The sequence below is a fragment of the Miniopterus schreibersii genome, assembly GCF_964146895.1.
Source record: "Miniopterus schreibersii genome assembly, chromosome: 16".
Taxonomy (NCBI): Eukaryota; Metazoa; Chordata; class Mammalia; order Chiroptera; family Miniopteridae; genus Miniopterus; species Miniopterus schreibersii.
The window spans coordinates 4,953,294-4,978,474 of record NC_138116.1 but is presented as its reverse complement, the minus strand read 5'-3'; the positions used below and the strand labels follow the sequence as shown (position 1 = coordinate 4,978,474).

Below are 25,181 nucleotides of genomic sequence, written 5' to 3'. Positions count from 1 at the left end.
GAAACCTCCACTTTCTGACTGTGCAAATACAAACCAGCCGCCTATACCCACATAACCATATGCCGGAGTCTAGTGCAGTTGCCTGAAGCACGTGTCCATGCATCTGGACTTACCCAGGAATACTCCCGTACAAGAAAGGGATCTGGCCTTTGTTTTTCAAAAGGGGATCGTGAGTGGGAGCCACTCCACCTTTGGAACAATGGGGATTTCTGCTCAGTCAACGAGCAAGTCCTGGAGTTCACGGCATTCAAATGCTCCATTCACTTCAACTCTACAGGAACGACGTGTTGTAAGTTGTAAGTGGCCATAAAATGCACATATATGTGTGTACATGCATACAAACATGCACACACACAACTATGTGCACACACATAAACTTGAAACCTTGTAACAGGAGGGGCAAAAAAAAGAAAACACTATTTGATCACCTTAAACATAATATAACCGTATGCCTCTAACTCCTGTCACACTGGCTGAGGCGGGCCTCTAGGCTCCTAGAGCTGTACCTGCGAGTCTCCAGGCCATTCCCCAGAGCTCCAACGATGACTCGTGCTATGCAGGCAGCCAGTGCTACACCTTCCTTTTCTGCCCAGCCCTCCCCTCGGGGCCTCCCGCACAGCAGGTCCAGCCGTCACCACGGCGGCAGCTTAGCTGGGCACGGCTGCCAGGGACAAGCAACCCGAGCTGGGTATCAAACGATCGTGAAGCTCCCGGCTCATATCGGCAGCAACACTTCAGACAAGCTTCCCAGTGCCCAGAGCAGAGGGGCCGCTTTTATTATTCTCAGCAGCCTCTGCTTTTCCATCAACTTCACGGCTCCTCTCACTTCAATAAACAACGATTAAAGTAGAAGTTAATGATCCGGAATAGACAGGGCTCTGAGTTGAAGGTGCGATTTAGAAACAAAAGGTAGGTGCTTCCCTGTCAGTCTTAAAACGCTCCCCTATCATCAAAGAATTAACCGAGGAGAGTCTCGGAAGCTTGGGCGGGGCATGAGCACGGCCTGCACATGCACTGCAGAGGGTGCAGAGACAGGTGTGAGAGAAAGCGCCCACCCCACTGGGTATCTCTGCAGTCAGGGCAGGCTGGCACCCCCGAGGTGTTTGTGGGAACTCAGTGAGTAAACTACCCGGAGGTAACCGCAAAGAAATCTCCCCAAGAGCACCCTAATCCCCAACACACACCCCCTCTCCCAAATTTGCTGAGTTTGGTGACATGTATGCAACTTTATCTTTAGCCCCGGTATCATCACTCAGCTCTTCCCTGTCACTCTGTGTCTAACACTGGTGATAGATTGTCTTTTTTCCCACAATGACTCAACATCCCCCTTCACTGTGGGAGATTTATACGTCCCGCTGGATGCCGCGTGGTGTGCGGGGCTGCAGGCTGCCACACTCCCCTGCCTGGCCCGCTGTCAGGGCCGACGGAAGCGTTAGTTGCGGGAGGCAGCGCAGACAGGCATGAGCGATGGGCTGTGCTCCCACCTGAGTCTCAGAACCAGTGACCCCTTGCCACACAGCGGCAGCACCTCTGAGGGAACCGTCATCCCCGTGATAACTTGAAAGGCAGATGGCACAACCAATGGGCGTGTGGTTTGGGGTGAAAAGGTCACAAAACAGAACACTGCTAATGTGACAAGTTGCTATTAGGTGCATTTGACAGAGTGCTACAAGAAAAAACAGCTCAGGAAAGAATCCACTGATTCTCCAGCAGGGTGGAGAGCAGAAAAAGGAAAAATCTAGAAAATGTGGAACTTTATAGTTTGGGAGATACAACTGTTTCTCATCTATCAATAAAGTGGGGGGAAATGCCCTTTGCATTAAAGATGACTGAAACCTAGCCTCAGGGCGCACACAAAGCCAAGGGCAGGTTAAGATCTCTAAGTGGATTAAAATAAAGCCGCCTCCCGGACGAAATGGCTATAGGAAAAGCGATTAGTGCCAGAGTCTCACAGAAACCTGATAAGCTCAAAGTGCCTATAATTAAATCTAGAGAGAGGTGTGTCTGGAAAAGAATTATCTCAAGAGAAGCGGGAATATGGCCCTGGCCCGTGGAATAGCTGAAATCAAAAGGAAATACAAACTGACAGTGGTTTAGAATGAGTTTTATCGCCAAAAGAGACATGCGCCGGAATGAAAGAGACTGTGACCACTGCAGGTATAAAATAGCTTTAGGGACCCCAAATTTCTCCAGGCAGGAAGCAGGCTAAGGGAGCAGCTTCACCCCTAAGGAAGGCATGAGCTTTGATATTTTTGTCCAAAGAGGATCATCAGGAAGGAAGGATCTCCCAAAGTGAGAAGCCAAGAGCCATGGAGGACAATGGACCCCCTTCAGAACTGCTCAAGGAGCGTTCCCTACCCCCAGGGCAGGGAGCCCTCATGGTTGTCAAGTGGGGTTTGGGAACTGATACTTACCAGTGATGGCCACGTGGCCACCATTCTTACACGTTGGACCTGTGGGACAGATAACATGTGTTAATCAGTCTCCAGATCAAGAGGGACTAAAGCCAGATCTGAAGAGCCTTTCATGAGATCCCGAAATTCAGACCTGACTCAGTGATCGGATGGGAACTGTGAGGTACATTCCATTGGGTCAGAAGTGAAATTATTTTGTGTACGGAAGGAACCAAAGGGATTATTTGTGACCACTATTCATGTCTCCCTTCCCTGTAGAGGACTTTTCCATCCCCACCTGGACTTGCAGTGTCTACCTAGAGGTCAAGCATACTTCCCTCCCACATAATGTCAAGAGTTGCCACGTGGCTTGTTGGGCAACAGGATGTGCGTGGACATGAACACACGGCATTCAAGCAGAGCTCTCAAAGGGCATCACAGGTTTCTGCTGGACCTCTTGTTTTCCCTGTCCTGCCATTGGGCTTTCCTTACAGGGGCTGTTCCTTCAGCCTGGGATCCAGGAGGAGGCAAATGGAGCAGAGAAACAGCCAACCTGCAGCCTGATGTAACCTGAAAGCAAATCCACCTGTGTCGGAACTTTGCGAGTTGCCTGTTATAAGGCAAAGCTGACTCACACGGCCTGTTACTCCCGGTAGATAAGTGAAGTCAAGGTTAGAACTCCTGGAAGCACACACTTTAATGCAAGGAATATGCCTGGAGTCCCCTGAGAGCCCTCAGGCCTATAAACCCTCATCTTTCTGGGAAGGAATCCGAAAGCACAGATTTTGAATGAATGCGGTCATTGTTGTGAGTCATCGAACAGTGAAACTTAATGAAATAATGAAAACAAAAAGGCAAAGCCATGCTTTGGACAACAAACCATATCTAGAGCGTGTGCTCATTTCTCTTCTCACTGCATGTTCTTGCTGTACCCTCTCACCTAACCTTGGTCACTCCAGAGACCAGGAGAAGGCCAGGGAAAGCCACAGAGGCCAAACAGACATGAGAAAATGTCCTAAAATGCAGCACCAGGGACAGGGTGTGCCTTGGGAAGCAGCAGGGCCAGATGGGTGGAGGCCCCTCCGGCTTTAGAATAATTATTTTGAATGTTTTTGGGAAGAGGCTGTTTTGAGAATGTTGATGTTGTTGCTAAAATGATGCCCAACCATAAAAATAAGACTGCTTTTGTTTTTTAAAAGTGGATTGTAAATCAACTCTGAAAAGCCTTCTACACTTCCAGAAGTCTTCCGAATAATGCCATCGTCCCAAGGTGACCGCCTCTGGGACCCCCAACTTATCTGTCCAGGTGACTTCTGCAGTGTGTGATCACATATCAGCTCTATTACCTTTTCATCAGCTGTTATTTTTGACTCAAAAGGAGATTACTGAGCATCTCAGAATGGAGCCCAGAGGTACAGTAAGCCCTTGTGGCTCTTTTTGCTGTTAATTTTTTAATCTGGTGATTTTAAGGCTCACGTAGCCTGCACATTTCATACATGAGCCTCCATTGACAGGGCCAGAGAAACGCCAGTGCCATGTGTCAGTCATGGCCCTTGTTACTGACATGTGCTTCTGGTACCTTTCATTGTCCTGTCAGATTTCAGGGAAAAAGTGCATTGGGCCCAAATAGTCTGTGAAATCAATAGGCAATTTCATTTCTTACATGCAAGGATATTCAATTCTATTGGGAAGAAAATATGTCAACATGTACACACATGTGTAAACACACACACACGTGTGTCCGCATGCACACACTGGAGAACACCCGTTCTCCCTTTACACACACAGGGAATATCAATGATACTCGAGCATTTGCAGCAGCACCCTGAACCACACACCTTCGTCCAAAGAACGTTATTAATAGAGGAAGAAACCATGAGAGTCTCAATGAGGCGGAATCTGATGTGCTCAGATGACACTCACTGGCCCAGAAAGGATAAAAGTCCTTCAGAGAGGAGGGTCCCAGGCCTGCTGAGTGGGGTCCTTGTTGGGACCATTGCAACCACCCTCTGGAGACTATGAACGAGGCCAAGCATCCACACTGCTGTACGACTATTTGTAATTACGGTGTAATGGTTTCTATTGGGTGTCTGCCTCTACCACACACGGTCTCTGAAGGTAGGGACCAAGCTCACTGATCGGATTTAGCCGATAGACCAGTTGGCTCAATGAAGTATGAACAAATGAATGAAACAATGAAAATAAGAACACAAAAGTTCTGTACAAAGGAAACGAAAGGTGACTCTCGGCCGTACCAAGCTTGACCCTATCCGGCCAGAAACCTGGCCGGCAAATAATGAACCAAAGGGTTAATCGGGAATTCTTAGTCGGAGCTCTTAGAACAGAACACGAGTCCAAAACATCACACGAAGAGGTCGGATAAGGAATGAGCATGAGGACAGAAGAGGGCAGAAGGCAGGCAGGGCGCAGGTGGAGGAACGCAGACACTCAGAATCTGACCCCAAGATGTCTGGGACGTGGCTTCCAAGGAAAAAAACCTGAGCCTCCAGGTACTCAGTGCCTCAGTGCTGCTTTCTCTCTGGCTCTTCTTCAATCTGTGCCAATACAGCCCCCGGGCCAGAACATCTGTAGCTGCGCCATGGCCTCCCAGTCTGCACCTCAAGTGTCAGTACAAGAGGGAGAGGCCTTCAGGAAGGAGCTGATGTGAACCAAGGGGACCAGGGAGGAGCTCATCACCAAGGGCTTCGGAGCCCCAGATAGAACCATAAATGAGCTTTATTTAGTTCACTCGATCAACAGATACACCCTTAGTTCCTGCTGTATGCGAGGCACTATGCTGGGCCAATTAAGTGTAAATGAGTGTGAACCCACAGAGGTGCGATTTCTGGGGAGAGGGTCTCAGGCAGCGGTTCTCAGCCAGGGGCAGCGGCAGGGGGAAGCCAGCCTACACAGCACTCGGCACATTCGCGAGGTGCCCCTTCCCCTGAGCAGCCACAGCCTGGCCCTGGGCTGACCACTTCACAAGCAGAAGCTGGGGTGGAATCCAAACCCCCTGGGTCTGCCGTCCTTATGCAAGACTCCACCTGCCACGTCGTATCTGCTCCTTCGTGGACAGCCCTCTAGGGGGCCTTAGGATGTCTGGGGCACCTTTGTCCCATAGACACATTGACAAGGGGGTACTATAGGCATTTAGTGGCTGGGGACCAGAGGACGCTTAGCAGCATACAATGTACAAGACATCACTGCACCACCCCAAATGCCAACAATCTGCGCTTTTCACCAGGTGCTCAGCACTCTCCTTCCCACAAAATGGTCATGGCAGATGTCCTGAGGATTACGGTTGGACAGGGGTCATCATGTGAGGGTCCCAGTAAGGAAGAGGTTGGTAGGTACTTCAGGGCATCCACACAGACATCATGGCCACCTTAGAAGATCTGCTGCCTGAGGCTGAACCAACGTTTCTATTTCATTTACATTTTTTCAAATACTAAAATTTCATGTTTTTAGTTTAAAGCTGCATCCCTGTTTCTTAAGGGAAGGGAAACAGCAGGAATCAGGCCCTTTGCTAGTAGCAGATGACTCCCCTACCCTGCAACCCTCCCAGTGGTGTCCCAGGGGTCACGGAGCCCTTGGAAACTGTGGGTTTCATTTCCATTAATCACCCTACAGATTAAAGACAGTAACTGCCAAATGGCTCTAAGATGACACTGTGCTTAGAAAATAAAACGCATCTCTGTGTTCAATGTACGGTGCCAAAGAGTCCCCTCCGGAGAGAGGCGATGCGCTTGTTGACCTGAGTGAACTCAGCGGGGGATGACACGGAAGGGTCCCTGACTGTGCACAGGGAACCTCAGTGGGGGACCAGGGTAGCAGGAGACAAAGAGAGAGGCCGGGAAAACGGCCTCCGCAGCCCTCTGCTCCAGCTCCTTAATCAGGCGCTCAGAGTCCAGGCTGCACCAAACGTCCTGTTCTACAGGTCCCAGCAGATGATGAAAACTAGCGTCGGTGCAGCCTTCTGCGGCCAGAATTTAAAGACGCTTCCGGAGCTCAGAGACTTCCAATAGCAGCGGGGGGGAGGCCAGGAGCAGCTCATTAGTCCTGGGAGAGCTGGTTCAATGTCATTCTAGTTGTAGCCTGTCCTGTTCCCTCCTTTGATGTGAAGCAATCCACCCACAAAGGTTTCACTCCACTCGCTCAATCCTGAAAATTGGCTGAAAACCGGACTGCTTCATCCAATAACTAGCAAAAAAAAAAAAGGCTCTGAGGCCTTGGCTGGATCCTGTGAGGTGCCGGCGTGGAGTCTCAAGCCTTATCCCTACTGCTCCTCTCCCGGCCAAGACAGGTAGAGAGCAGTGAGGGGACAGGTGCAGTACAATTAGACTCCTCAATGTGAGCAGTGTTGCAACATAAAACCTGCAAAAAAGAAATTAATACGGCAAATCTTCATCCCCTGGCTGTAGGAGATGTACAAGAAGCAAATATAATCCGGCACTAAATGGTTAACAGCTATAAGCTGTAAAGAGGGCTGGATGACAGGCAGGCTGAAGGCGGACCTGGCTAAAGAATGACTGCAAGGAGAAGCTTGCTCTCCAACCTAAATCTCAAGGGTGTCCAGACTTGTCACGGGGCTCCACCCAAAACGGATTGCAGGGACCCTAACAACAGGTCGCTTGGGTGAGTTTGATCAGCACTGCAGGTTAGTGGGGTTCCCCTCTGAGAGGCCAATCCAAAGCAGACGCCTGGAGGGACTTTACCCAGATCTGATTTCCCACGAAGAGTGCAATCTGCCCACATGGGTCTCCACACAGAGAGGGAAGAAAGGGCGTCTGAAGAGCTTTCTATTCGCTGCACCACCCGGGAACGCTGCACTGGGGCTGCACAGCCAAGAGCTGCAGGGACATCTTGTGCACCCCCTTCTGCAGTTATCACCGACCGCCTCTGCCCCCTTACAAGCTCATGATGACTCTGGGGGAACCAAGGAGTCAGGAGGCCTGAGAGTTAGTATGCTTAGGGGTAACCAACTGGGAGTGGCTAACACTTCCCTTAACATCTCCAGCTCCCAATAGCTATGACTGTCGGCATCCTGTTTCATTGAGAGGACTGATTTCGTTTGAAGATACTTAGAGCTATTTCCTTTCTCTGGTCCCTGGAGGGAAAACGCACTAGAGACAAGAACTCCGAACAACATACTAGAACGCACACAACCCGGAGCACACGAGAGGCTGAGCAGCCGGCATGCTGACAGACCGCCCGGGGTGAATGGGGCTTACCATGCACTCACCGCTTCTCTCAGGCGGGGCTGCACCACCCCCGTCCCAGGTGTCGATTTCACAGGTTCAGACCCCAACTCTTCATCTTGCCCCACGGCCCACCCCTCCAAGGCCGCCTATCTCAGTCAGGGGCATCCACTTTCCCCCCGTTTCACGGACACTAAGCCAGCTTCCGTCCCTTCTTAGGCACTTTCCATAAGAGGCAAAAGGAACAAAAAATAAAGAAAGAATTGTGATCTTAAATACTTGAAACCAAAGTGCCACCTGTGTTGCTCCAGCTTAAGGAGCTTTTGCAAAAAAAAAAAAAAAAAGTAAATAACATCTGAAAAAAACAAAACAAAATAATATGAAAAGAGCCCCAATTGCCCAGCTTTGGCAGCAGCCCCCTAAGTCTCTGGGTAGTAGAAGCGCTGGCAGGAATATCCTAACAGGGACCAATACTGCCCAAGTCACTTGTCTCTGTTTCCCAAAAAGCACATTAAAAACACATTTCCTGGTTTAACAGACATAGGAGCTGAAATGAATGTGTCAGACTCTCATAGAGATGATAGAACCTGCTGGCCCAGAGAATGTTAAATTTTGCATAAGGAGACAGGATCCCTAACTCCTCAGTAGATGCGTAAGGGATATTTCAAGCAGAGAGCCCACAGCTGCTCCAAACAGGCTCCTGATGAATTAAATTGTATTTTTTATTCCTACCAGGATTAGCCTCCTGTTTCTTCTCATTTTCTGCCCCCCTCACTCACACATAAGAAACAAACCCCTCCATACTAACCCGGTCATATGGGGTTTCAACCCAGCGCATTGGCTAAAAAGCATCCACCCCTCCCAAATTCATGTCAACCCAGAGCCTCAGAATGTGACTTTACTTGGAGATAGATTACTTGCAGAGGCAATTAGTTAAGAAGTGGTCATAATGGGTTAGGGCAGGCACTCAATCCAATGACTGGCATCTTTATAAGAAAGAGGAGAGAGAAATTCACTCAGACACACACATAGGGAGGAAGAAGGCCATGTGACAAAGAAGACAGAGGCTGGAGTGATGCAGCCACAAGCTAAGGAATGCCGGCTGCCACTATACGTTATTAGAGTCAAGGAAGGACACTCCCCTGGAGCCTTCAGAGAAAGCGTGGCCCTAGTGACACTTTGATTTCAGATTTCTAGCCTCTGGAAACTGTGAGGGTATAAGTTTCTATTGTTTTTAAAGCCACTCAGTTTGTGATGCATTGTTATGGCAGCCCCAGAAAATGAATACAGTCAGGAGAATGTGTCTACACAGGCAAATGTGTAATAATATTAATCTCCCCCAAAGTTACCTGAGCCTATCACTTCAGGCGATGGTGGCAGTCGGTAGCACTGCCCCGCAATTTTATTAGCAGAGACTGTATGCCTGCCAGCAGTCTTATATAAGATTAGACTTAAAACCACAGGACTTTTCTTTCTAGTAGCTCTCTCTGAGTAACTTTTCAACTTCATATAACTCTTTTCCACACTGCTTCTTCAGTGTCTCCAGCCCATCCAGGAGTGAGACTAACAGACCAGGAGATAGAAATACAGTGAGAGAACCTACACGGTAGAAAGAAACAAACAAAAACCAAGTTCTCTGGCCACCTGGTATTCCTTTGGGTTGATGACCATCCACGGGATTGCTGAATGCTGTTATGAGCTGAGCTGTGTCCCCCTCAAATTCATATATTGAAGGCCTAACCCCCAGTACCCCCGAATACAACCATTTGGAGATAAGATTTTAAAGAGGTAATCAGGTTAAAGTGAGGTCTCTAGGGTGGGCCCTAAACCAACATGACTGGCCAGAAGAGGGATTAGGATACAGGCAGGCGGAGGGAAGACCATGTGAGGACGCGGGGAGAAGACAGCCATCTGCAAGCCAAGGAGGGAGGCCTCAGGAGAAACGGACCCTGCCAACACCTTGGCCTCGGACTTCCAGCCTCCACAACTGTGAGAAAATAAATGTCTGCTGTGCAGTCACTCAGCCTGCGGTACTTTGTTCCAGCAGCTGTACCCAACTCAAAGAAATGCCAAATGGCCTCTAGGCGTGGGCCTCATGAAAACACACTGGGAAATGACTGCCTAGCTTAGAAAACAGGGACTCAGAAAAACAATCACCGCAATAAAAGGGCAAGTAAACAGGAAACATGCTATTTGGGTACTAAATATTAGGCGAAAACAGAACACTCTTCAGAAGCAAAAGAATCTATAAAATGTATCCACCTAATAATGTTTCCATGAGCTGGGACGCACTGCCAGTCACTCAAGCCACCCACACAGCGCCCTGCTCGAGACGCCGTGTTATTTCGGTGTGATATTTAACATCTATGATGCTGAAGAGCTCCTGGTAATTATCATTATCGAACACTCTGCTCTTTATCTTTCAGCCAAATATTTTTGTCTTAAAATGTGGCACATTTTAACAGCCTCGGCACTACTGCCATGTGCTGACAGGTTTGGTTCATTCCCAACCTTCTAATGAAGAAACCCAGGTCTTAGAAAGGAGGCAACGATGCCAGGACCTGCCTATTTTTCAGTTCCCAGACGATTCCTCTCAATTAGGCCAGGAGAAGATTTTACAATGTCCCCGAACTAACCAGCTACAGGGGCGGAAAGAGAGAGAGAGAAAAAAGAGTCTAATTGCTAAACCACATGCCAAAACATTAAATCTATAAAAATAACTGGAAAGTTAGCCCTTTGTCCTTAGAGATCTTACTGATAAAAAGTCAAAATGACTAACGTCCCAGAGACTTCCCTAAACACACTATCTTGGAGACCTGGTTATAAAGAAACACTCAGAATTTCTCCTAGGAGCTGCATCTGATTCTTGATCAAACTCAAGTTCACTAAATTATGCTGGAATATAGGTGACAGAAGGGGTATCTCCTTCTGGGAAGACCTGGAAAGTTAGAAAATATGGAAGAAGAAAACCATGATGGTCAGAGCCTTGGAGCTGGTGCACTAGGTCCTCTTTGGCTCCCTAGGATTAGGATATGCCAAGGGGTTTCAGCACCAAGGAAATGCAGGGCTGGGGAGCTGAGTACACGTGCTGGTCTTCCAGAGAGAACAAGCGGCTATCTTCCAAGGCAGGATTTCACGCCACGCAGCCCGGCTGCCCTCCCAGGCCCCACATGTGCCCCAAAACGTAACCCTCCAAAGGCCAGCCAGTGCAAAAAGCCATCTACTGGGTATACCAAGCGGCTGGAGAAATTGTCCCCAGCTCAAATGCAAGCACATAAGCAGGAGCAGAATGTGACCAATGGTGAGTATCTCTGAGTTCGTCCGTTTACCGAACCTTTTCCCAGAGGCACCTCAGGGAGGATGTTTAACAGGAAAAATAGGGAGGAATGATTCCAAGTACAAGATCCAGAGAGGGCAGTATGGCGCCTGGAGGAGAAACGAGAGTGCCTCGAGGAGGGAGAACGGCATCCGAGAACACCTGGGCTTCGTCGCAGTTCTGAACGGGACAGGCCGGGCCGGTGCTGCCCCGGGGGCTCGGGCACTCGGGCACCTGAGTCAGAAAAGGCAACTTCTGTCCACCACAAGCAGTTCTGTTTCCACGGGCAGCTGCCACCCAGCAAATCGGTAGCATAACCAATAAGGAACTCGAGTTTACACCAAGATACGAACAGTGTTGCTAATGGGCTGGTGACGGTAGTTTATCCAAATCTATGACCCAGTGAACACGAGGTCTGCACCATTTTCATTTTTCCAACCATGATTTCTAATCTGCCAGGTGGTCTAGGTAGACTTCTTATTGCCAGGTGAATTCTCTAATTACAAAAGAATAGGACATTAAGGAAACATCGGGCCCTGGCCAGGTAGTTCAGCTGGTTAGTCATCCCGATATGCCAAGGTTGCGGGTTCAATCCCCGGTCAGGGCCCATGCAAAAGTCAATCAATGAATACAGGAATAAGTGGAGCAGCAAATCGATGTTTCTCTCTCTCTCTCTCTCTCCCTCTCCCTAAAATCAATAAAATTTAAGCAAACATTGTTTTCTAAGCAAAGTTTCTTACAGCTCCTGCTTTCCTGACTTAAGTACCCATTCACTTTTCCCCCCAACGAGCTTTGGAGCGATTTAAGGAAAATAAATAGCCACTCCACAACTAAATAATTCTCTAAATTAAATCCACCTCTTTCTCTACTGGAAAATAATGCCTACTGCTGTTCTTTGCACATTTATACAGAATTTTCCATCTGCCCTGCTAATGGAACAATAAACAAAAGCCCTCGCTCTCGAGGAGTTTCTACTGCCTCTCTCAAGAAAAACATACTGAAATAGGACAGTTAATTAGTAAAAGAATGGATTGATTCACTTCTTACTACCCTTCTGTAGCCAGAAATGTGCTAATGAGAAAGAAAATGTACAGCTGGGCAGCTGAAGGGGGGAGGCGGGCACAGTGAAGTTCAAAGTCTAGATGAACACTGGGGCATGGGCCACCTGAAGTGTGATGAAGTCACAGACCTCTGCCTTCTAAAAACTTTTTTTTTTTTTTTTGCATAAAATGTCAAGAGATTCATCCTTTGGTGTCCATCATGGACCCCAGATGTACGGAACCCCTGGCCTCACTTCTAGAATTTACTCAACAATACAACTGCCCACAGAGATGCAGGTCTAAAAACGCTCTCTGCTACATTCTTTCTAATGGCCAAAGACTGGAAAGGACCTAAATAGGGCCACCGAGAGGGGACTCGATTAGGTAAGATCATGGCCAATAACAAGAATGGGATGAATTGATGAGTGTCCCGGAAAACAAAGATCAGAATGTGTGGTTAAGTGAAAAACAAAAGGTACAGGTCAAGGGGCCAAGTATAATTGTAAAACATAACATTTCTGAAAGGATGTGAAAGAAACTAGAAAACAGTGTGTCTGAGATGGAAGCCTGGACAATAAGGAATTTGAAGTTGGAAGAAAAATTACTTTTTAATTTTTAATCTACGTTATTACTTTTTTAATTAAAAGAAAGCTAGCCGGAGATAGATTAATAGTCGAAGAGAGAAAAGGAGAGAGAGAGTAGAGAGAAGAGAGAGGAGACTGGTGAGACAGACTGATAGTTTCAGAAGAAATTCTGGTCTAGCTAAGTCCCAAAACAGCCCCAGCCTTGAGAAGAGCTGGTAACGGCAAACTGTTTGGCACAGAGACATAAAGAGGAAAGCATCTCATAAGCGCTCTCCCAGCCGGGCCGCTGCAGCACTCAGCGCAGCTGAACCTTCTCCCCACAGTGTGGCTTTTGTGGCCTTTCCTCTTGCCGAGCCAATTATGGGACGTCATAACAGCAGCACTAATATTATTTTTTAAAGGCTTATGTTGTTCACAAAATACCCATTAAACCCATCTCCTTGCCCCATTTACAGCGAGCTTCAGGGCAAATCCAGATGGCACAAATAATGCATATTTGGGCTCGATCTGCAAGAGGCCGGTCATCAGACAGCCATTATCAGTTTTAGAGGCCTCGACTGCCTGACACTCCCAGGTGTGTCCAGGTGAGAAGAGAGACCTTTCCAGAGAGGGCTGGGCTCTCTCCCCCTTGGCAAACCATCTTCAAGCTCCCCCTGCAGCTGCATTTGCTTTTGTGTCTAAACAGTTAGCAACAGCAACTGAGGGTTGCTTGGTAACCTGGTAACGGGCTGTGTCTAGGTGTTCCTGAGCAGAGGACCGGGCTGCATCTCCTCCCACGCAGCCCCGGGTGGCCAAGCAGAGCCAGCCGTCCTGGGAGACTCTCCTGCAGAGCCCTACGTTCCCATGGCCCCTCGGAAAAGGTCCAGGGGAGGGGTAGCCGCTCTTCACCTTCTCTGACAGGCACTAAACCCTTCCCTATGGCCTTCGGATAAAGAAAAACAAATGGAATGGAATAAAATCTGGCTAACTTTTTCATCCTCAAGAAGGTCCGGAATCAAGACCGAAGTCTCCCAAGGGGCACACAGGACCGCCAGCCCAGTATAGCCGCTGAGAACAGACACGAAGCCCCCAGTCCCTGTGTTCCCACAACCTGCCATGAAAACAGCACTTTACAGGAGAGGGATGACCTGTCTCAGTCACCAGACAGCTCTGGATGCTCCCAGACAAGAACAGCGGACAGCACAGCACCTAAGTCGTCTGACTGGAGTATGAACAGCATGTGTGGTTGGAGGCAGGGCGGGTTTTTTGTGCTGAGTCTCTATCTTGAGCTCACGTTAGAGGAATTTTTATTTCCTGATTACATCCCACATAAGAAGTGGTGGGAGGCTGCGAGCATCAGCCCAAGTGAAGAAGATCCTCGAGTGCTCCGTGAATAATTCATGCAGGGCATAACCTGGGCATAGATCACGGAGAACAAGCTGCGGTATCACCGTAACATTTGTACGTTGACTGTCCCCAAGATCTAGAGGTCACCTGAGCCTACACAATGTGAAAATATCAAATTAAAATGCTGACACAGAAACCTGAAGACTTTTCTCCCTGAAACCCCTAATGTGAAGACAATGACCAGTCACCAATCTGTTTCCCAAGGCACTCGAGAGAGAAGTCCATGCAAAGGAGGAGGCGCCCATTCCCAGCATCATTTGCATGATTTTAGGTCCTAAGTCCATGGTCTACAGAAGAGTGGGAGGGGGAGGGACACAGGCTTCAGAGCCTGGGGCTTGCAAGTTAAACATGAGACTTAAATAAATTCGAAGGAAAAGAGAGGCATCCACCTCTCCTCGCACTCACTGGCCCTCAAATTAGCCAAATGCCGAGTGAGCAATGACTGGGCATGTGGGAGTGGGGGAGAATCTTACAGAGACTGGAAAAGTGTCATCTTTCTAGTTTACCTTCAACTCCTGCTCAGTGGCCACGCCCTGTCTGCCCTCCCCACGGAGGAGATTCGGGAGTGGCTGAGTCCCCTCAAGGGACACACTCCCTCTCAGAAGGCATGACTTTGCTGAGCTTTTAGGTTTTCTGGCTCCACAATGAATCAGTGAGAGAAATGGCCACAGTTTCCCAGATGAATCAAAAAGAGGAAAGTCATGTACATGGGAAGGATCATTCAGGGTCCGTCAGAGAGGTGGAGACAGGACAAATGCCCACACACTCTAACGCAAACCAGCCAGATCCCATCAGAGGGGTTCTTTTCCACTGCCCCAGTTGGAAATATAATCAAAAGGCACGGTTACCCCCTGTGCAGCAAGCCGGTGGTTTGGAGAGTAAGCGAGATGGGAAGGCCCAGGGCCAGATGCCCATTCGGCCCTGTGCATAGTGGGGTGAGTCATTTGGAGGCCCAGGACAGAGCCCCTGGCACCTCCCGTCATCCCTCCTCCCCCCAGACCCCAGTCTGCCCTGTCTAGCTCAGCCCAGGGTCTGCAGCAGGGAGCTTGCCTGAAAGGAGCCCAGCTCTACCTATCCGGATGGAGAGTTCACTCGCGGGGAAGAGCAGCCTGGGACCCTCGGCATCAGACTTCTTCATCAACACAGGGTCCAAGGTCAGCGCCAGGGCCGTCTGGGGGTCTTCTGCTGCACCCTGAAACAAGAAGCAGTCGCTGTGACACTTCTACTACCTTCATTCCCCACACCCCGCCAGCTCAGAGCTGCCAGGCAGCTTGCCAATCTCCACCAAGAGCATCAGGCCACCGGGCCAGTCCCCGGGCCAGACCCAGCTGTCGGCAGGCTGGGTCATTAGGAAGAGGGCAAGCTTTCTGGTTGTAGAACTTTTGGGGTGACAGAAACAGGATCTGAGGAGTCCGTGCAGGTCCTAGAAATGGGAAAAATACATCGAAATCCCATTCGGCAGAGCAAACGGCACCACAGGCTCAGCCCCTGAACCATCCAGAGAAGCCCATTTGGCAGGTTCGCTTGAATGGCAGCGCCAGTCCAGGAAGCAAAGTCAACATTTCTTAGACACGCACCACCTTCACATTTCTCACGTGATCAGAAGGGAAGGCACAGCGAGCATTAGGGAGGTCACAGCATATGGGGAGGTAGGTCCAGATGGCCTGAAACAACCACATCGCCCTCTGCTTTATCTGTCACTAATTAATTCGACCATTTGAGCATTAACCAGGCAAAGTCTTAATTCTGATCCCCACATTTACTTAGTAAGTACTTACTGACCACCAATCCTGTGGATACTGGCAAACAAAACAAGGCAAAGTCCCAGCTCTTAGGTTCCAGCTAAGAGAAAACAGATGGCCCTGGCCGAGTTGCTCAGTTGGTTAGAGCATTGCCCTGATACGCCAAGGTTGTGGGTTCGATCCCCGGTCAGGGCACATACAAGAAGGAACCAATGAATGCATAAATAAGTGGAACAACAAATCAATGTTTCTCTCTCTCTCAAATCAATAAATAAAAATTCAAAAAGAGCAGAAAGGTGAATCCAAAATGGGGCCACGAGCTTCTGCTCCCGAGGCATCAGCTGAAACCTCATGGCCCTGCTGACGGCACAGGATCTCAAGGGAATGAGTAGAGGGGTGACCCCCCCCAACACAAACACCTCCACTTTTACCCAAACACTAAGGGAAGGTGAGTAAAATCGTCTCAGTGGGCATAAAAACAGTCATAAAAACAGTAGGTATTTCTTGAAAACCAGGCAAAAATAGTTCCAAAGAAAGAGAAGTTTCCATTTAAAAATCTGTGTCTCTCATATGGGAGAGGAGAGGGTTTCTGATCCCGTCACTGAAATGCAGCCATTTATGAGCAAATGCTAAAACTGTTTTCTTGGGTAAGTTTCTTTCATGACAGAATCTCACAAAAGTGATGTTTGGCTGTGTCTTACACACACACACACACACACACACACACACAGGGGTCAGGAAGAGAATCGAGTGATTCAGACTTTTATTTCATTATTTCTTTCCAATCAAGTGTTACAAACAAAAACATTGACCCTTCCTCTTACATCTTCTCATTTGTCCAATACATTGATATTGTCCTAATCGTTAATTTTCAGTGTCCTCTATAATGCATATTAGATGCCGACACCTCACTTAACTTTGTTTTAAAGAGGGAGGAAGCTTCGTGGCTCTCGGGTCCCTCTGTAGAATCCTAGGGGCTGCAGGATGTCACCTGCTCTGTCCCTGGGAGAGGCACAAAGAGGCAGCCTGTCACACTGTGTGACACTCGAGGTTGACACTACAGATGGACGGAATCCTGAGGACAGAAGGGACTTGAGGAAGGCTGGTCTCTCCCCCTGCAGAAACCCCTTCTCACCGCCCGAGTGACAGCTGGTGTCTGTGCCATGTGCCATGTGCCACACAATTGCAGCTCTTTGCTTTTTTATGGGCTTTAATTATTTCTAATCCCACATCTCCTGCTGACATCAGAGGAATCACGGCAGCAATAAAAGATGCGCTTCTCTGGGAGAGCAGGTCAGCTGACCTTCCTTCGTCTCCCTTCTGTTTATAGCGTGATGGATGCGTGGCTGGGAGGAGGCTGCGGGAGGAGAACCACTTCATTACAGCGAGACGCAGCAGCACGAATGCACTCGACGCTGCTTGTTTGACTGGAGCCCATTTAGTAAGGAGCAGCCTGGAGAGACACCGCTTTTAATTGAGAACAGAGGCTTCCAACTGAGGTGATTTCACCCCCACCCCCGCCACCAACCAGGGACATTCGGCAATGGGCATTTGTATGTGGGGGTGGGGGAGAGGGGTGGTGCTGGCATCCAGTGGGTAGAGGCCAGGGATGCTGCTAAACACCCTACAGGGCACAGGCCAGCCCCATGGCAAATGATCTGCCAAACATCAACAGTACTGAGGTTGAGAAAGATTCGGGATGCTCAGAGCCCAGAGCTGCCTGATTATGGGTAATGCTGGGAACTCGCAGACCCTCCTGTTTACTATAAAGACAGGACGTTTGCCACTGCCTCCAGGAAGCCTGCCTGCCTTCCTGTATTTGACAGATTCTTATTAAGCATCAGAACTATTCCAGGTTCTGATACAAAATAGCGGAGCCCAAGGTCCTCCTGAATCCTGCTGCATTCTCCTTCCAGAGACAGACAATAAATGAGCAATAAATTACCAGGTAGAGCATGGAGTAGTGGAGAAGAGGAAGTCATAGCCATGGTGACCCAGCCATCCTGGATAGGGTCGCGGGTTCGATTCCCAGCAAGGGCATGGACCTGGGTTGAGGTTTGGGCCCTGGCCCCCGTCAGGGCACATGTGGGAGGCAACCAGTTGATGTGTCTCTCTCACCCAGATGTTTCTCTCTCTCTCCCTCTCTGTCTCCCTCCTCCCCTTTCACTCTCTCTAAAAAAAAATCAATGAAAAAAATACCCTCCAGTGAGGATTAACACACACACACACACACACACACACACACACACAAACACATATACAACTAGCTGACGAAGGGCCAAGGGAAAGGTCAGAGAATTAATTGGTGTCCCCTGCCAGCCACAGCTAAACCAGGCCCGCGTTACACCTCAGTGGGGAAGGCAAGGAGGATGTGAAGGGAAGTCGCACACAGCCCACCCCCAGGGACTTAAGGACCCTGAGGCTGCAGAAGGGGCCTGGAGCCCCAAGAGAGCTTCGTCTCCCTCCTCCATCCCCCACCAGCCTCCTGTGTCTCTCACCATCCCCACTGAACCCGGACACATGAGGTGGCATTAAATAATTGATGCTGGTTTCATTACTGAGAAATTGCAATAATAATGACACTCGTAACACAATCTTAAATTATTCCACATAATGGAAAAAAAATTAAATGTCGCCCCTTATCACCAGCCAGAATATGGATGAAGCTTACATAAGAGTTGACCTTCTCTCCCCAGGAGCCCAGCAGCGACCTGCTGCCCAGGGCCAGGCTCGTTCAGGGTGACGGCGACCGGCCCCAGAGCAAACAGGAAGACAGAGTGGCACAGACACTGAGGCAAAGGGTACAATCCTGCCTCGGGTTCTATTAGACAGGTCGCTGCCATCTTCTCTGTCTCAACTGCCTGCATGTTCAGGGATCACGGGCCGTAGACAGGAGGCCTAAAGACAAGAAGAACGACGACAAAGTACCAGGTCCCTACTTGGTTTCTGAGGCACAATTCACCCTGCCCAGGTTGGGACACTATGATTGCATGAGTCCCTTGTCCCTACAACAAAATGACATCCAATCAGTGGCCAGCAAGGCATGTTTTCAAGCTTCTAATTGTTCCATACTTGATACTTTTAAAATCCTGGCTGAAGAAGACCAAGCTCCCTCCTCCAGGAAGCCTTCCTGGGTAAACCCAGCCTAGTCTGGATTAAATATACCTCCCTCTCTGTGACATCCCACAGGTGCTTCTATCATAACATTTGCATAGCTGCACAGTAGCTTTTCATTCCCTTGGCTATCTCAAAACCATGAGATTCTTAAAGCAGGAGCTGTGTCTTCCAGCCCTACGGTCAGGGCCCAGCATGGTATCAGTGTTCAATAACTAAGCTAATTTACTGGCATGAACAATACCACAAAGTCTCCAAAATGATGTACAACAAAAAAGCGAAGATCCAGGTAAGCACACAATGGTTAGGCCCTGAGAAAGAGGGAAAGAGAGATTCGTGCAGAGAGGGAAAGAAAAGGCTTTGAAAGTATTCTAGCTAATGGCAAATAGCATGACTTTCTACCCACCCCAGCTTCTGTCCTCTTGATGATGGTGTAAGACCCTCAAAATCAGCCCAGAGACCACATGAGGATGGGTAGCTACCTACCCTGCGACTCTCAACCCGAAGGTTCTATGTCCACTTCCTTCCTGGCAGGAATACCCAGAGTGGGGCAGCCCAGATCACTCCTCTTGAAGGTAAGTCCTTTCCACCCTGGAGCCATGATCGGTCCAAGGCCACATCTTCCAGCTTCCTCCCTGTCTCCTCCTAGACCGTAGCCTGAAGCTTCACAATGGAGAAAATTAATTACAGACTTCTAGCTATATTTAAGTTATGCAAGTAGGCTGTTACTCAAACTATCTTCTTAGGGACAAAAACCTTCTCCTATTCTTGATGCCGAATTACTATTTATAATCAAGCCTACTTAAACACATGAAACAGAATTTAAAGCTCCCTACAGCTCTGCAAAGCCTCAGCTCTGTGGGAGTCTGCAAAGAGAGCCCTCCAACAGGTGCTCCAGGTGAAGGGCTCCACGCTGGTGTCCCAAAGGGCCAGGTCTCCTACCGCATGACTGACAGAGTTTTCCAAACCATTGTGCTTCTTCTTGTAACTTGAAATAGAAAGTCTCCCTAAAATAATACAAATCTAAAGAAATGCAAGTACCTAAGTATAATGAGGTATTTTCTTTCTAATCCTCACTGATTACCCATCCCTCTTAAGCTAGTCCTAGAAAACATTAAAATGCACCCATATAATCCACTCTGAGCCTCTTCTGTCTTTTCAACAGTTTGAGAACCCCCAGCTGGTCTTTTTCAGACAACTTTTTCTCACCTCTGCTATCCTTTTGGAGCATACTAGGTCCCTCCAGAAATCTGCCAAAAGTCAAGGTTTCTCCTCCCAGGAAAAAATGCACGTGCATCTAGACACTTATTGCTAGGTAACAGAACACCCCAAAACTCAGTAGCCTCCAATGGCCACCAATTATTACTGCTCCTAAATCTATAGTCATCTGGACAGATCTGCCAAGGCTCCGTTCATATCGCCCAGACTCACTCGCACATCTGCGGTCAGCGCGTGGCTCGCCAAGGGTTGGCTGGTCTAGGATGGCATGTGCACTGGCAGCCGGCGGGCTGTGGGCCAGAAGCTGGCTGACTCGTGGCTGGAAAACCGGAATTCCTCTCCATGGGGCCTGTCATCCTCCAGCAGCCTAGCCTGGGCTCCTTCGTGTGGTAAACTCAGGCTCTCAGGGGCAGCAAGAGAAGGCAACAGGCATTGTCAAGTGCTGCTCAAGTCTCTGTGTACATCACGCTTTCTACCATCCACTGACCTCAGCAAGTCAGTGGCCATCCACCATGATGGGGTGGATCAATCCATCAACTGTACCTCTTGTGAGAAGGATCCAGTGTCCTTAGAGTGTGAATGACAATGGGGGAGGAACTTGCGGCCATTTCTGCAATGTACCGTGGCACACGTGCGCAGACGTACATAACGCTGCGTGAAGTATCAGGGTGCCGGGACTCCGCGCAGCCCTCCGTGGGTGTGGCCTGCAAACGACTGCTCTAGGTTAAACCAGCAAACCCAATCCCATTCACCTAAGGCAGTGCTTCCCCAGTGGGGGCCCAGGGACCCATTCTCAGCAGTCTGAGAGTTTTACATATAAATTTTTAAATTTTATATTTTCAAGTAAATGATCTAAAGAAAAAAAATAATACCAGTGATCTGAATTGCTACAGTGATCCCTTTCTCACCAATGCCCTCTGCTCAATTTCAGTGCCTCTGTTTGCGTCTGTGTTTACGACTGAGTTGGTACCAAGCAGCCCTGCCTTAATTGCTGAGGGTGATTATGGAGGGACAGGCTCAATAGACGGATAATATGTCTGAGCCAAGCTCGGGCCAAGTTACTTCACGGAGCCCTGTGGAGATGGCGGAGGTTTCCAACTGCTTCGGGGACAGCTGTGGGGGAGAGATGACTCCATCCAGCGGCATTCATGGGATGGACTCGCCGGAACCAAAAGGAGCAGATCATAGCAGCCGGTACCACTGGCACTTGCAACTGGTGGCTTATTTTTAGCAAAAGACCATCTGCCACAGCACAGAAAATGCTGTTGGTTTCGATTTTATGGATCTGGGCATTTTGATGTGAACTTACACCTAACTCTGTGCGTGTGCGTATTTATGCTTATGAATATGTAGACAATGGTGCAGTAAAAGTAGCTCGGATCAAAACTGGGAATACGTGGGTTTTATTTCCTTTAAAATGAATGCATATACTAGTCTAATGGGAAAACACTGGCCTACAGCTCAAAGTAATAGATTCTCCTCCTCAGGTGCTCCCCTCCCTATCCACTGCCATTTAAAACATGGCCAATTCTGTCTTCACACCACATACAAATCCTGAGAACTTAACAGCCCACAGTGACCTGACGATTGTTTTTCTATGCTCAAGATGATGGAAACTGCTTAAGTCACTACGCTCTGTGCCTCCCGTGGTCAAAGTAACATCCACCTCTGAGTGGACAGACATCTCCTTGATGACTCTGCTATCAATTTCCCTGAGGTCTCTGTTCTAAGAGATGCTCCCAGAGAAAGGATCTGCAAATACGGAAACTCTGGGAAAGTCTGAACATGAACAGATGAAGACTTCGAGACATCCCACAGCAAGAAACGGGTTTCATTTAATCAATCCCACATTTCCCATCCTGATTTGGCCACATATAAAACCTGTTAATATTCAGCAAATGAGGCTTTAGGGAATGGTGAGTGCTGGGAGGGATTCTCTTCTGTGCCCAGTACTCAGAACATTCGGCAAAATATTTCTCCTACATACAAAGGGTGGATGAATTACCTTGATCTCAATTATCTATCACGTGCACAAGTAAAGGTCTGTAGAACGTCGTGTGTGTGTCTTCCCTAAGAGTCACACCAGCTACGAAAACCAAGAAAGTAATTATTTGATAAAACCCACCCTCTCTTTTACCATAGTGAAATAGTAATAATAAAAACCCCACCTTCGTGTTGTCAGTGCCGGGAAAGAGAGCTCTACTGTGGCAGTGCTGAGGAGAAATGCCTAAGGTCTGGCCTATCCCATCTTTATAGCTTTGACAACCATAAAATGATTTTTCTTGATTTGAGGGAAATGAGACGGCAAAAGAGGCATCCACAAGAGTCACAACCCACAGGGCAGAGTGACGGTTCACTAGGCCTCTGCCCATGAACTTCCAGAGCAGAATCAAAGATGAAATGCAACCCCATGTCCCGGGTGGGATGAGCAGAGGACAGGAGCTGGGCTGCGAAGACTCATCCTTGGCACTGGCCTGTGTTACAGAAAATGCCTATGCTCACACACGCCCTCCTGTCTGTACCACGCTGGGCATATGGTGCGCCTCCTCTCGTATTACTTCAGTTGACCGTCAATATCTTCTCGTGATAAAGACCAAGTAGCATCAGTACCCTCTCATGGGCTGAACAGTTTCCCGCCCCTAAAATTCATATGCAGACATCACAACCCCCAGTGCCTCAGAATGAGGTTGTCTCCACTGGAAGACAGGCCCTTCAGAGAGGTAACCGGCTTATAATGAAGTTGTTGGAATGGGACCTAATCTAATATGACTGGTGTTCTTATAAGAAGATGACCACCTGCTAGCCAAAGAGAGAGGCCCGGAACAGATCGCCCCCTCACTGCTCTCGGATGGAACCAACCCTGGCGACACCCTGACCCTGGGCTTCTAGCTTCCAGAGCTGCGCAGCAATACATTTCTATTGTTTAGGACACCCAGTCTGTGGTACCTTGTTATGGCAGCCCCAGCTGACTAACACACCCGCCCATTTCACACTCAAGGAAACTAAGTGGTAAAAGCCAATGTCCTACTTCACATCACACCATTAGTCAGAGGTACAGGCAGAATTTGAACCCAGTCGTGTGCCCGTGTTCAGGGCATAGTGCTGTGGGAATGGGGCATTCACACGGCGGGGAGGGGGCGGGCGGTGCTCCTGTCTCTCCGCTCCTGGCAGAATCCCAGGGATACGTGCCCACAAACCTCCACTTCTCACTTCACAGGAGCAGACAGATGGAGACTAAGGTAAGGCCCTGCAGGGTAATGGCCTGACCTGAAAACCCAGTCCAGGCCACAAGAGGAAAAGTGGGGATGGTTACTAATGGTGCTAAGGATGGCCTCACACGCCCTGGCCGGCATGGCTCAGTGATTAGAGTGCGGCCTGTGCGCCAGAGGGTCACGGATTCGATTCCCGGTCAAGGGCACACACCTGGGTCGCAGGTTTGATCCCGTTCCGGGCCGGGGAGTGTGCAGGAGGCAACCCATCGATGTGTCTCCCTCACATCAATGTTTCTCTCTCTCTCCCTGCCCCCTCCCTTCCACTCTCTCAAAAAAAAAAAAAAAAAAAAAAATGGGGAAAAAAATATCCTCCTTTTTTTGGGTGAGGATTAGAAAAAAGATGGCCTAACATGAAAAGCAGACAGAAAGGGGTTGGTCATTGGAAGGGACACAGGTCCCCTTGGCGCCATGCTGGGGGCACGGAACCATCAGACATTCACCCAAGCAATCAGCGGTGAGGGGATCAGAGAGACAAGGACCAACTCCAACGGCCTGGAGGGGAAGAGCACAGCAGGGCTGCGACGTCGAGACGGCTTCAATGTTTCTCTCCTAAACCGTTTCAGGCAGAGCGAGACTGTGCCCGCAGTCCCCCAGAGGAGGGCCTGGGCGGACAAGGGGCCCTGGGGTGCGGGGAGGACTTCACAGCATGGTCACTGAATCTCACACTCACAGTCACAGCCCCCATCAACTCCTCAGCCTCCAGGCCCTGCTCACAGCCTGCTCAGCAGCATCCCATTCCCACAGGGCCTTGACCTCGGGGGTCGGAAACCCCAAAACGTTTCTGAAAACAGTCCTTGTGCCTCCCAATTAACTCTGCCCTCGAGGCTGAGACACAGCCTCCTGAACAGACTGCGGATCGAGGTATAGAGCCCAAACAGAGACGCTGGAAAAGACGGGTGGGGAGGGGCCTGAAGACGCTTCCGATGAGGGTGGAAATCCCCGTGCATTTTCACACGAAGGAGACAGTGCAAACGGCACGCAAACCACTTCAGAAGAGAAGCATGGCTTTGGAGAACATGGAGATTTCTTTGTAACGGGGCTTCGTCCAGGCATCACTATGCCTGAAGCAGAATTAATTATTCAGCTTCTCTGGGCTTGAGAGCTGGCAGCGGAGGAGGTGCCGAAGCAGCTGGTTCTGAGGAATGTTTTTCTGCTTCCTGCCATGGGTCTGTGGGGACCAACATCTTCCCCTTTTCTCGAAGCCTAAGTTCCAAGGCAAACTGCCAAGCTGAGGCGTACGCCCGCCTGTAGGAGGTTTCTGTGGCTGCAGAACGAAAGGCCACACGTTGGGCGGCAGAAAGCAACGCTCGTTTCTCATCTCTCCATTTCCACAGCTCAGGAATCCGGGAGTGGGTTACACTGGGTCCTGGGTCCTCTGCTCAGGGCCTCAGCGGGCAGAGACTGGGCAGAAATCGAGATCATCGCAGACCAGGCTGTGATCTCATCTGAGGCTCAGGGCCCTCTGCCACGTGCACTGGTTGTTGGCAGAATTCAGTTTCTTGCAGACAAAGGACTGAGGTCCCCCTTTTCTTGCTGGATGCCATCCGGGGCCTGCTCAGCAACTAGAGGCCACTCTCAGGCCCTTGCCATGAGGCCCCCACCAGAGGAGATTCACAGCATGGCTGTTGGCTTTTTCAAGGCCAGCAGGAAATGCTGTCTCACATCCAATCCCTCTGACTTCAAAAAGGGCCCGATCCCTTTTCAGGTTTCACTTGATTAGGATAATCTCCCTTTTGATGAACTCAGTCAGCTGATAGATAGATAACCTGAGTAGCGACCTAATGGGAGTGAAATCCCATGAGGGGAAGGGCTTCCATGGCCTGTACACCAGGAGGTGCGACCTTTAGGGGCCTTCTCGGTGGAATTCCACCCACCACAATGTCCCCAGTATGAACTCGCTCCTCTGATATTCTATCAC

At 49.2% G+C, this 25,181-nt stretch overlaps 1 protein-coding gene across 5 annotated transcripts in view; it reads right to left on the bottom strand.

Moving 5' to 3' along the window:
- The window catches only part of SLC39A11 (solute carrier family 39 member 11), a 156,695-nt gene that overhangs the window by 93,798 nt on the left and 37,716 nt on the right, over positions 1–25,181 (bottom strand). For 3 of the 5 annotated variants that reach the window (XM_081162810.1, XM_081162813.1, XM_081162812.1), the window contains one exon: positions 14,968–15,109. In XM_081162810.1, the coding sequence (XP_081018936.1) occupies positions 14,968–15,109 (142 nt within the window). The remainder of the gene's footprint in view (positions 1–14,967; positions 15,110–25,181) is intronic. The other 2 variants (XM_081162811.1, XM_081162814.1) reach the window with 1 other exon arrangement.